Genomic DNA, 13,523 nt, shown 5'->3' with positions numbered 1-13,523 from the left:
CAAGGGCCACATTTTGTGGTATTAATTGCAAAACAATGAAATTCTTCACCCTTTTCAGATTCATTTATAAATGCCAAAATACTGGCTTTTATTATAAGAATCTTTATATTCCATCAGCCTAATAATTTTCCTTACATACGTCAAACTCCCAGCATGACTCAACCCCCAGTATGCAGCAATTTAGATGAAAAGCACATTATAATTCAGAGGACACAGCCTTCTTTGTTCTTCTAATAGTTACTAAACAATTTGGATTGCAACCATTCTTTGAAGATGTGCATGTTTACTGAAAACAAAGCTTTTCTGTTGTGCATGAATGTAGGGGTTTTTCCTCCTGTGGCTTTGACGTGTCTGACAGTCTTTTAAAAACTGATACAGGTCAGGCACAGTGGCTCACACCTGTAATCCCAACACTTTGGGAGGCCGAGGTAGGCAGATGACCTGAGGTCGGGAGTTTGAGACCAGCATGACCAACATGGAGAAACCCCGTCTCTACTAAAAATACAAAATTAGCCAGGTGTGGTCGTGCATGTCTGTAATCCCAGCTACTCAGGAGGCTGAGGCAGGAGAATCGCTTGAACCTGGGAGATGGAGGTTGTGGTGAGCCAAGATCATGCCATTTACTCCAGCTTGGGCAACAAGAGCAAAATTCCATCTAAAAAAAAAAAAAAATAGCCAAGTGTGGTGGCAGATACCTGTAATCCCAGTTATTCAGGAGGCCGAGGCGGGAGAATCATTTGAACCTGGGAGGCAGAGGGTGAAGTGAGCCAAGATCGCCACAGAGTGAGATGTCATCTCAAAAACAAAAAAAATGGATGCAGGACTATATTAGAAAATGTTAAGCTTAACATGAATAATTCCAAATAAATTTTTTGGTTTTTGTCCCTTAAACTGCTATTATAGCTTTTTTAATTGTTATTTTTTCCCTTAAATTACTATTTATTACGTTCCCCTCGGTGAGTCCTCATGGCTTGGACACAAGGTGTGACTGGAGGAGGAGGTGAAGCATCTGAAAACCTGTCATCAGTCAGAAGAATCATTTTAAATGACCATGTTATTCCCCTGCCTAATCCCCTGCAATGCTGCCTGCCCACATAAACCCTAACTCTGCCCCAAGCCTGCAGAGCCTGCAGAATCAGCCACTGCTCCCTCCCCTGACTTCATGCTTCTTCCCTCCCCTTCACTTGCCCCAGTGCCCAATGTTGCCTTACTGGCCTTTTACATTTTTAAACTTGTTAGTTCTTCAAATATTGTGGTAGCCATCTGGAAAAATAAAATGTGCACAAATATCCTTTAGCCATTTGTTTTGGAGGGTATGTGTGTATTTAAATCCTGTGTTTACATGAACACTAGGTGATAATAAGCTCTCTCTAAAGGTGACAGTTGTGGCTGGGCACGATGGCTCATGCCTGTAATCCCAGCATTTTGGGAGGCTGAAGCAGGTGGATCACTTGAGATTCAGCCTGGCCAATATGGCAAAACCCTGTCTCTATTTTTAAAAATCAATTTTAAAAAACAGTAACAGTCTTATGCGATGTTGCATCCTCCACAATTTCTAGCACTGTATTTTACACGGAACTAGTGCTTAATTTTCACACATGATTTTTTGAGAGCTGCAAGACATCCATAGTTGGATCAACAATTTTTAAAGAATTAGAACACCCCCAAAGTTATACCTTTTCTTACAAATCACATTATACATAATCATATCTTTAATTATGAAAGAATCACTTGAGACCCTTAGAGTTAGTTCTTCCAGATCACTGGTAGGAATTTCACCCATTACGTTCCAGTACTTAGAGAAAATGTAAATGTAATTGCCTTTAGTCAAACAAAACAAAAATAATATATTTGGATGATGAATAAGTCACCCTGAAAGGGTTGAAAATGAGCATAATGCGGAGAGAAAACATTTCTGGGTTGGCGATGTGGAAGCACTGGCTGTGCATTGGTCCGGGGTGGGAATTCCAGGCTTGCCCTATGTTGCTGGGATTCTGTTTAGTCTCGGGCAAGGACTTCCCTTCCAGGCCTTAGTTCCTTCTTCTGTAAAATGGGCACACTTGCCTGTTTCAGAGGACTAAGGTGATGATTAAGACCCGTGCACCTGCTTTGGTATGCGCCGAATTAGACAGTGGGCTCACACTTGATTAGGATCAGAATCACCTGGAGGGCTTGCTAAACACAGATTGATGGGCCCTACTCCCAGAGAGTCCAATTAAGGTGATCTGGGGTGGAGCTCAAGAATTTGCATTTCCAACAATTTCCCAGGTGCTACTGGTGCTGCTGCCTGGGGCCCACCTTTTGCGAGCTCCTGGTCTGTACCATACCAGGCTGTTGGATAACTCTGTCTGGGGTGGGTTAGACAAAATTCTGGGGGCAGGAGATTTTCATAGCCACTGTCAGAATACCTCCTCTAGAACTTCCGATTTCAAAGCAACCAAGTTCTGTTCAGCATGGACCCTTTTTTTTGTTGTTCTCCCTCTGAGAACATCTCCCTGTTGCATTTTGCTATTCAAAACCAGAAGAAAAGAGAGTAGATGTAGATGATTTCTGGCTTTGTGAAACCCAACAAATAATAGCCACTGATAGCACTATATATATATATATGGTGGGAGAGATACCTGATTAGGAGCAGTCAGCATAGCTGGGAGATTGAGTGTTGGATGAATTTTAACTTTCATGTGGGAGATTAAGGTGCTGGTAGCAAGATTATTGTATTACTTATCTATTGCTGTATAATAAATTACCTCAAAACCTAAAATTTTGAAACAACATACATTTATATTTTACAGTTTCTGAGACTTAGGAAATCAAGAGTGACTTCATGGGGTGGTTCTGGCTCAGGGTCTCTCATGAGGCTGCAGTAGTTTCCCAGGGCAGTTGTCATCTGGAAGCTTGACTGTGGCTGGAGGATCCACTTCCAACATGGCTCACTCATGCTACTACCTGGTGGCTGTTCCTTGCCAAATGGGCCTGTCCATTGGGATCCTTGGGAGATGGCAACTGACTTTCCCCAGAGGGAGGGACCCAAGATAGCAAGTGAGCAACCAAGATAGAAGCTGCAGTATCTTTTTTTTTTTTTTTTTTTTTGGAGATGGAGCGTCTCTCTGTTGCCCAGACTGGAGGGCAGTGGTACGATCTCAGCGATCTCGGCTCACTGCAACCTCTGCCTCCCGGGTTCAAGCGATTCTTCTGCCTCAGCTTCCCAAGTAGCTGGGACTATAGGCATGTGCCACCACGCCCGGCTAATTTTTGTATTTTTAGTAGAGACAGGGTTTCACCATATTGGCCAGGCTGGTCTTAAACTCCTGACCTTGTGATCCGCCAGCCTCGGCCTCCCAAAGTGCTGGGATTACAGGCATAAGCCACCGTGTGCAGCCTTCAGTATCTTTTATAACCCAATTTCAGATGTAACATGCCATCGCATCTGCCATGTTGTACTGGTTACACAAAAACCCCAGAAAAATGTGGGAAGTGCTACATAACGGTACCAGCAGGTGGGGAACACTGGGAGCTGATCTTGAGACTAGCTACCAAGGTTATGTTCATTAAGAAGCTTCTCTCTGTCCTAACTCCTCTATTTCTTCTCAAATGAACTGGTTTATGAGCCTGCAGAATGTTCTGGAAGAACCATGCCAGGGCTGCATTTGTCTTCCCTGCATGCTCTACCCTTCTCCATTCTGTTCTGTTACCCCCAACACTGACTTCTAGATAGCAACAACGAGACTATCTTGTCCTCTGCTTTCCTGTTGGGTCCAGCCAGTGGCAAGTCGCAGCAGGAGTTGGGAGCAGAGAAGAGAGAGGAGACAGGATATGGATCGCCCGGGTCTCCACCTGTCACACCACTACGGTCTGGCTGTGTCTCTCACAGCCCCTGCTCCCGCCGGGCTGCTCTCTCCATAAGCTTCCCTCTCCGGCTTCTGGTAACCACTTCAGCCCTTCACAGCTTCAGGCCTGGGGAGCTCATAGCTCCTGCTGTCGCTAGCCCCTGGGTAGTGCATTATCTTTTCTGGGTTCCCCTACATCCTGCCCATATCTGTGTAAATCACTCTGTTCTTAAGCTCTCCTCAACTAATCAAGATTTGCAGTCTCCCTCCTGCTGTGGCCCCTACGACAGCACTACCTGACCGGAATCACAGTGAAATTTCTGCTCAGAGAAAAAAGCCCCGTGGACATTTACTCTTTTGGACCGACTATATCCCACTCCCTTTCCCCTGGTAACGCTGTCCCAGTGTTCCCTGGGAAACAGCCCCTACCCCTCAATCCATGAATTTCAGGTCAGAGCTAAGCCTATCATCCCTCACCCTGATGGTGGCCATGTGACTCAGTGCTGGCCAATCAGAATATCACAGCCCTGGCCGGGTATGGTGGCTCAGGCCTGTAATCCCAGCACTTTGGGAGGCCGAGGCGGGCAGATCACGACGTTAGGAGATCGAGACCATCCTGGCTAACACGGTGAAACCCCGTCTCTATAAAAATACAAAAAATTCGCCAGGCGTGTTGGCACGTGCCTGTAATCCCAGCTGCTGGGGAGGCTGAGGCAGGAGAATTGCTTGAACCAGGGAGGTGGAGGTTGCAATGAGCAGAGATCGTGCCACTGCACTCTAGCCTGGGCGTCAGAGTGAGACTTCATCTCAAAACAAACAAACAAACAAATAAAAAGAGTATCACAGCCCTCTGGCCAATCATTGAGTCAGGATGGGCATGTGCCCTAAGCAAGAGCCCAGCTTGTTCAGCTCTGAGACTTTTATTACGGACTTCTTCTCTGGAGTTGCTGACAGACAGTCTAGAACTGTCATGGCCATAGCTGCAACTACATGGAGAGTCTGTCTGTGGGCGAAAATGATAAAGAAGAGTGCAGAGTAGAGTGCGATACTGTGTCCAGAGACACCATTTGAGCCCCTGGATTCAGCAATGCCTGAAGAGAATTTATTCTTAGACTCCCCAGTTATGAGTTAGTCAATTCTTTTTTTTTTTTTTTTTGCTCAAAGAAAAAGAAAAAGGTGAAGAGGAGAAGGAGAAGGAAAATGAGAAGAAAAGTTATCTATGAAAAAATTATATATGCATGATGCCTAGAGTTCAGATATTGGGAATTTCATTTTTAATGGTGCAGCTATTATTTAGATTTTGTTTTACTTCAGTACTAAACACAAAAATCAAAAAAACTTTCCAAAGGGAAATAATGTTTTGTTGTTTTTGCAAAGACAAAAGATGAATAGGGCACTGGCTCTGGTCTTAGAGGGTGGGTCTCCGTGGAGTCCCTATAAAGAAGATGCAAATCCAAGACTCAGCACATATTTGCATGTGGGCAATTCATTAATATCTCTCTGTTAATTTTCCCCATCTGCAAAATAGCTGTAGCAAACCTTCTTTAGGGCTCATGGAGGTTAAGGGAGACCATTTATGTGCATCCAGCACAGAGCCGTCACTCACTACTAGATGGCTACTCTCGGCATGGCTCACGTTCCAGCAGAGAGAACTCAGATAAATAGTTCAATGAGAAAGGGCTCTGGGAACTGGGAATGGGAAACACCAGTTCAATAAGGGGAAGAGTCACAAGCTGTGACGAGAGAGTACACCTTGAAGGATGGATGCGTGTTCATCAGAAGACGTCATTTCAAGCAGACAACAGTACAGGGGCCAGATTGTGCTCAGCACACTGGAGGAGCTTAAAGAAGTAGCTATGGCTGGACCAGAGAGACCCAGGTTCACAGTAAGGGACATCATGTGAGCTCAGAGGTCAGGCGGAGCTGAGGCTGTGCAGAATGTGAACTTCGGCCTGAGGAACAGGAACTGTTGGGATGTGAGAAACAGGAGAGCTGTGATTTGGATTGAGCAGAGTGGTAGCCCATCTCCAGATGGTACCTAATGAGATTCACCTCTGGGCATCTAACACCCTCTGTCTCTTTCCACAGGGAGCAGGGCTGACCTGTGTAACTCAATAAGATGGTGCCAAATGTTGCAGTGTGACTTCTGAGACTAGATCATAGAAGATATCATAGCTCCACCTGTGCTCTCTTGGATCACTTGCTTTAGGGGAAGCCAGGGGCCACATCATGAGGACACTCAGCTATCCCTATGGAAAGGCCCATGTGGTGAGGAACTGAGACCTTCTGCTAGCAGCCAGCACCAACTTGCCAGAATGGGCCATTTTGCATGTGATCCTCTGTATTTGCTTCCCAGGTCTGCCATATCGAAGTACCCTGAACTGGGTGGCTTCAAACAACAGAAACATATTGTCTCATAGTTGTGGAAGCTGGAAATCCAAAATCAAGGTGTTGGCAGAGCCATGCTTCTTCTGAAACCTGCAGGGGTTGGTTGTGTGTGTGGGGTCGTTTCTTGCCTCTTATAACTTCTGGTGTTTTTTGGCAAGCAATTTCTGGTGTGCCTTGTCTGGTAGAGGCATCCCTGTGATCTCCGCTCCTGTTGTCACGTGTGTGTCTTCTCCTCTTCTGAAAAGGACATGTCATATTGGATTAAGAGCCCACCTACTCTAGTGTGACCTCATCTTAACTTATATCGTCATCACATCTGCAAAGACCCTATTTCCAAATAAGGCCACATTCTGAGCTACTAGGGGTTAGGATCACAACGTATCTTTTTAGGGGAAGACGCTATTCAAATAATAATATTCTCCAAATCCAGTGAGGCCTTCCACCAGCTGCAGCCTTGGCTGACATCTTGACTGTAGCCTCATGAAAGACCCGCTTTCCTGCCCCACAGATCTGGGTGAATTAACAATGTCCATGCTTGTTTTAAGCCATTAAGTTTTGGGGCAATTTGTTCTGTGGGAATAGGTAACTAACATTCAAAGGGGAGTTAGGGAATGAAAGACTGAAGCCAGCACACCAGGACCTTTCTCTGGCCTGAGAAGCAACATGGCCCCCCAAGCAGTCCTACTCACAGATCTTCAGGCCACATCAGCTCTTGTCTCAAATCTAGGCCTTTATGCACAATACATTTCATACTTTTATGCGTTTCTATTTTGTCCTATATAAACCCACTTTGTTGAGAAATTGTTCTTTGAGTGGTCATCTCACTCGATCAGTTCTGGGTTTCACTGAGAATCGGAGCGGCTAACTCACCGCCGGTCCTCTCTGAACAGATCTGCTGTGCTGGGACACCTTCCGGGCTACCAGCCAGTGCTCTGAATGGCTGGTCTTGGACTGGGTGCCTCCTCCTGGTTCAATATGCCATGGCTGGGGGGTGGGGGCACAGGTACCAAGCAGGACCACCTGTGGGGAAAAGTGGCCTAGGTGGGTTTCCCTCAGCAGGGGCTCTGAACAGGCCTGTGTCTTGGGAGCGGACGTGGTGGGCTCTGGGACTTGGCAGTCTGTGAGGAGGCGTGGTTCTTTCCTCTCTAAGAACAGGGCTTTTAAATCCAGTGTGAATACAGCTCACTGTGCCTCTCACTTCCCGTGTGAGAAAAACCACAGAAAAGCACAGCTGCACCTACATGAGAAACCACGCAAACCAAGCTACTTCCCCCAAGACTGGTTTAGCCAAAAATTGTTGTGGTCAAGATTGCCATTTGCTTCCTGAATTTCAGGATCACAATCGACGAAAGCGTATCACAACCATTAGTCATAGGTGTATTTTTCCCTGAAAATGATTTATTTTCCCATCCTCTGCTTTGTTCTGTCGGCTGGCAGCCACTTCTTTGAATTGTAAAAATTCCTTTGTTCTACCACCATTATTTGCTTTTCCCCTCATTCTACTTCACGAGCAATTCATTCTAAATTGTCGGTAGAAAATAACTCAGGGAAAGTTCGTGGTACTCTGCCCAGAAGGGCGGAATTAGGATCTTGCAGGTGCTTATTAGATGTTTACTGGGTGAAGTAGTTCTGCCAAGTCTGTATTTAGAACTGGCCTCTCTTTCTCAGGCTTATTTGAATCATCTTGGCATAAAGCAATGATATGCATTTTTAGGTAATTTCTGTCTCCCTGGGGTTTGAGGCAGAGAAGCAGAGTGGGCGGTGGACAGCCACATCTGGGGCCGCTTCTGGCCTGCCAGCTCACGCCTGGTGGGAGCTGCACTGGGCGGGAAAGCAAACTCTGCCATTTGATGGGAGAGGTCCTGCTCCCCTTCCAGAGGGACTTCCTAGGGCGTGGGGAACCCGGGGCTTGCTCAGGAATTTCAAGTCCTTCCTGCTTATTCCCTGAAGACTTGACTCATCCCAGACCTTTTCGAGGGATCAGTGAGTCAGCAGGGGCTGGTGCTGGCTCTGCTTTTTCCCACATGGTTGATTCAACATGCATTCTACGAATAAAAAACTGAGGCCCGAGGTCTCCCAGTGAGGGGTAGATGGTGAGGCCATGCATGGAAACCCCATCAGTCTGACCGTAGAATCCGTGTTGTTAATTATCCTGCCTAAAAGCCAGAAAAGGCTCTGAAGGCCTACACCATGGGGGGAATAGGGAGATCATTTCATTTTTTTTCTTGCTTTATAAAATTGTGTGATGTTTAAGCACATACTGTTTAAAAAGCTAAAAAGGGGTTCAAACTAAATGGCCACATTTAAGAGGCAAATCACTGAAGACTAATTATCCATTCTGCACTTAAAAAATGATCTGAAACAGCTAGGCATGAAGTCAAAATCCTTTTTAAAATGGCTCTGAAATGTTGGACACAAATTACACAGAAATCAGTGGCCTAAAAATGTCTTCACCATATTGAATCTGGTAATTTTGCATCTGGAATTCCTGACATGGGAAGCTCCTGCTCTGTGCCTGTTGGGTGACTGAATAAATGCATGAGTCAAGTGGGCCACCCTCCATGCCCTTCATGGCAGTCCTTGCAACTTATCTCTATGGGGTGCCAAGCATCGCTGCTAAGCAAGGAGATCCTCTATAGGGCTCCGGATCAAATGATACCAGCATCAAGCCATCCTGCAAGTCGGGCAACGTGCCCAACTCTTGCCCAAAGCTACTGTGATTTATTAAGGTCCCTGGAATCCCCGGATGAGCAGTGTTGTACAGGAAGAATTCTATTACTCATCCCTTCCCATGGCTGCCCCCGTCTCAACATTTTCCAGTCCCCACCCGTCCTTCACCCCGAAGCGCTGCACTCTCTCCAGTTATTCCAGGTCCTGCCTACACATTCCATTTACTGACAGAAAATTCCATTACTGGCAGATGTGAGGAACACTTCTTTTCTATTTTTAAAAGCCGCTTTAAGGTCTACATTTCTGACGCTGCCGGTGGCGCTAGCACTGCCATTTCATCTGGATAGAGTTCCGGTTGGCCAGAATGGGAAAGTTCCCCACAGGGGCCATTTCTAATCGAGCTTTTGCTTTGAGAGCTTGTTTCTTACCTCAGAAAATGTTTAAGGCTTATGAAATATTTACATGTCCCGGGTAAGTCACTTGACCAACAAGATTAAAAAAAAACCAAAAACCCAAGCCACTACTTTGTGGATGTGTAAAATAGAAACTGACATTTATTTTTGTTTTAGTTTGAGACCAATTGCATACTGAGATTTGTTAGAGGAAGATGTGGCTTGAAAAAGATAAATGTGAATAGAAAATACCAGCTAATGTCTTGATGACTGAGGTTTAAGAGGAAGACACTGAGGGAATCTGCCTCTCCTACTTGTTCCACAGTTCCCAGGGTGGAATCTGGTGCCACAGAAGTGGGCTCCTGCCCTTAAGGCAGAAGGGTGGTCCCAGGACTTGTAGCCTGTGGAAGTGCAAGGCTGTCACCATGATGGCCAGAGTCCGCCCCACAGACCACATACTTTTCCTAGTCCCTCTCATACAAGCGCCCATAGAGAGCTGCTGTCACCAGCCCGGAGGACAGCCCACTCTTCCTCAGGAAATAGTGGTCCTTCTCCCAGCCAAGCTGGTCAGGGACTTCTAGGGTCATCCCTGAGGTCAGAAACAAAGGAAAGATATAGGAAGTACTGAAGTTGCCCCACAGGTGAAACTCGAATATCCCTGTGGCCTCTGTGATCTCCTGTCCACAGGTGTCGAAGCCAAGACCCCCGCACCTGACCAAGGCACACACTTGGATGTAGTAAGTGCCATGTACTGTGTGAAGCCCATCAAAGACGCCCAGGGCATACAGCTCTTCGGATAAGGTGGGCCTCTCGTAAAGTAAATAACAGCAGAGGCCATTTGAACAGACGTGGAGATAGCCTTCCTTTCCCCAGACAGGGACCAGGGTGAAATTGTCATACATCATCTCAGAGTGAAATGTGGGAGGAGCATTCATGTTCCACTTGGTGGCTTCATCACAATGGACTTCCTGAGCATCCTTCTCACAGTACGGATCGCCTGACAAAATTTTTAAAAACTTACTATAGGATGGGTCCGTTTCGCCTGTTGCATTCTCTGCACCAATGAGACCCAATGGATTTTTGGCCACCCGGGCAATTATAAGGTGACCTTTGGGATTCTCCATGTCATGGTACCAAAAGGACTCCAGAGGGGTGTGTATGCCACTCCCTGTCATCCCCAGAACTGGGTGGTGGACATTAGCTGCCAGAACGTTGATGCCAAAGGCAACAGCAAAAGCTTTCTGAATCTCAATTGCTGCCAAGAGTGGGAGCTGGTTCATCCAGGCAGTCGGGTACACAACATGCTTCACCTTGTAGTCTCTGAGGAGGCTGATGGCAGGGTCAAAGAACAATATATCAAAGCACGTGAAGATGCCAAACCTGCCAGCAAAGGGGGTATCAAAGGTGATGTGATCCACGTTAAGAGGAACATCAAACGCTGCCTCAAAGTAGAGGTTGTGTTTACGGTAGCGGTCAACCAGCGTTCCCTTATTGCTGAACACGACATTTGTGTTGAACTGGTATCTCCCATCATTTGGGCACCCTGGGTCACTGCTATGACAAGGCTGCTTTGTCCCAAGATTGGCCACCAAGAACATATCTCCCTCGATGGCCATACAACTCAGGCGCTGGAGCACCTAGAGGAAAAAACGGTATCAATACATGAGCTTTTAAAATCCTTCCTTTTGCTTCTTTTATTTTTTTTCAAGAGACAGGGTCTTGTTATATTGCCCAGGCTGGACTCAAACTCTTGGCCTCAAGCAATCCTCTCATCTCAGCCTCCTAAGAAGCTGGGACTACAGGTGTGCACCATTGTACTTGGCTCTCACAATTTTTAAATACAAAAGTACTTATATTGTATCCATAATAAACAGCTATCATATATGAATAAGAAAAAAGCAACCACTACTGAAAATGTGCAAAGGATATAGACAGGTGATTCACAGAAGAACAAAGAAAAATGGCCCGCGAACATCTCAAAAGATGCTCAGTCTCATTAGTGAGAGAGAAATGTGAACTAAAACAATGAGATAGCTATCATTTCTCATTTGCATAAGACTGGCAACAATTCAAAAGATTATTCTTTTTCTTTCTTTCTTTTATTTTTCTTTTTTTTGAGGCAGGGTCTGGCTCTGTTGCCCAGGCTGGAGTGCAGTGGCACAATCTTGTCTCACTGCAACCTCTGCCTCCCAGGCTCAAGCCATCCTCCCACCTCAGCCCCCCGAGTGGCTGGGACTACAGGCATGCATCACCACATCCAGCTAATTTTTGTATTTTTTGTAGAGACAAGGTTTCACCATGTTGGCCAGGCTGGTCTCGAACTCATAAGCTCAAGCTATCCGCCAGCCTCAGCCTCCCAAAATGCTGGGATTACAGATGTGAACCACCGTGCCCAGGCTCAAAAGATTATGCTATCTTGCATTGACCAAAGGATGAAAAAAGAGGCACTCATACTGTATTACTGGGGCTGTAAAGTGAAATCAAAGTTTTTTAAGGGGGAAATTTGGTACTCTTTAATATCATTTAAAAAAATATATATCCTTTGAGGGATTTTTTTTTTTTTTTGAGGTGGAGTTTTGCTCCTGTTGCCCAGGCTGGAGTACAGAGGTACGATCTTGGCTCACCGCAACCCCTGCCTCCTCGGTTCAAGTGATTCTCCTGCCTCAGCCTCCTGAGTAGCTGGGATTACAGGCATGCACCACTACCCCTGGCTAATTTTGTATTTTTAGTAGAGACAGGGTTTCTCTATGTTGGTCAGGCTGTTCTCAAACTCCCAACCTCAGGTGATCTGCCCACCTTAGCCTCCCAAAGTGCTGGAATTACAGGCGTGAGTCACCGCACCTGGCCTGAGGGATTTCATTTCTAAAAATTTTATTTTACAGAAAGACTTGAACGTGTTTACAAAAATGTAATAGCAAAAATTTAAAAATGAATAAGCATATATAGTATGCTTAAAAAGAGGATGTCAAGAAGGCCGAGTGCGGTGGCTCATGCCTGTAATCCCAGCACTTTGGAAGGCCAAGGTGGATGGATCATGAGGTCAGGAGATTGAGACCATCCTGGCTAACACAGTGAAATCCCGTCTCTACTAAAAATACAAAAAAAGAAAATTAGCTGGGCGTGGTGGTGGGCACCTGTAGTCCCAGCTACTCACGAGGCTGAGGCAGGAGAATGGCATGAACCCAGGAGGCGGAGCTTGCAGTGAGCCTAGATTGCGCCACTGTACTCCAGCCTGGGGAACAGAGCAAGACTCCGTCTCAAAAAAATAAATAAATAAATAAATAAGAGTATGTCCATAACTATGAAATTCATAGAAAAGAATACAGCTGAATGTACATCAAATTGTTGATGGCAGTTTCTCTAAGCAGGGGCATAGGATGAGGGGCAGGCTGTGGTGAAGATGAACTTTTGTTTTTTAACTTTTGGTTTGTTTTGGTTTGGTTTAAGTATACATTCCTGTATTTCTTGTGTAATTAATAAATGGAAAGATCCATAGATGAATAAGTGCCTTGTAACGTCAGACATACTTTAATGGAATGAACATGTGGCACGTGGATCTTTGGGAGCTTGGGTTAGATTTTTGGGATCCTAAGGGCTCCTTTCGATCTCAGTTAACATGTCATAGCTCCTGGTCCCTGACTTAGTTCATCTCTGTGTACCCTCAGCCTACGGAGGAAAAAGGCCAAAATCACCTCCGTGTCATTGAAACGGCGAGGCTCCAGGCATGGGTTCCACCCGACCACCTGGGGAGGCGGCATGAAGTCCAAAAATGGATAAATGGATGTTCTTGTAAAGTTGAATCCATGAATGCCATCTTCCGGAAACACTATAATCTGTACACCCTGAAAAGGAAAACATCGAAGAATAGTCTGTTATGAGATGATGGGAAGCACCGCTGCATTCGTTCATTCTTGTGTTCATTCACTCAGCAACCATCACAAAGTTACTGTACCAGAACCAGAGGCACAGAGACGGTGTCTTTACTCTCCTCAGAGACCTTAGTCTTGGGGATGCTGTCTCGCTTCACCTGATCCCCAAGGAACAAAGACAAAGTCCTCTAGGAACAACCATTAACTGTGCCCGGGGTCATGTGAGGGAAGGAGGGAATGAGAGTAAGCTCAGGAGTTTAACAAGCAAATAGCTAGAAAGGATTTAGAGTTCTTAGGGCAGGCCGGGCGCGGTGGCTCAAGCCTGTAATCCCAGCACTTTGGGAGGCCGAGACGGGCGGATCACGAGGTCAGGAGAT

General features: G+C 45.8%; 1 protein-coding gene across 5 annotated transcripts in view; it reads right to left on the bottom strand.

The window, feature by feature from the left end:
* Nucleotides 1-9,409: 9,409 nt before the first annotated feature.
* The window catches only part of BTD (biotinidase), a 36,267-nt gene continuing 32,153 nt past the window's right edge, over nucleotides 9,410-13,523 (bottom strand). For 2 of the 5 annotated variants that reach the window (XM_011933694.1, XM_011933695.1), the window contains exons 3-4: nucleotides 12,970-13,119; nucleotides 9,410-10,914 (exon numbers count right to left, since the gene is read on the bottom strand). In XM_011933694.1, coding sequence (XP_011789084.1) covers nucleotides 9,742-10,914; nucleotides 12,970-13,119 — 1,323 coding nt within the window. In that variant the 3' untranslated portion in view covers nucleotides 9,410-9,741. Of the gene's footprint in view, nucleotides 10,915-12,782; nucleotides 13,120-13,523 lie in introns of those variants that run through there. The other 3 variants (XM_011933693.1, XM_011933692.1, XM_011933696.1) reach the window with 2 other exon arrangements.

The sequence above is a fragment of the Colobus angolensis genome, unplaced genomic scaffold (assembly GCF_000951035.1).
Source record: "Colobus angolensis palliatus isolate OR3802 unplaced genomic scaffold, Cang.pa_1.0 Scaffold129, whole genome shotgun sequence".
Classification (NCBI taxonomy): domain Eukaryota; kingdom Metazoa; phylum Chordata; class Mammalia; order Primates; family Cercopithecidae; genus Colobus; species Colobus angolensis.
Note: the sequence above shows the minus strand (reverse complement) of the source record. Positions and strands in the feature narration are given on the sequence as shown.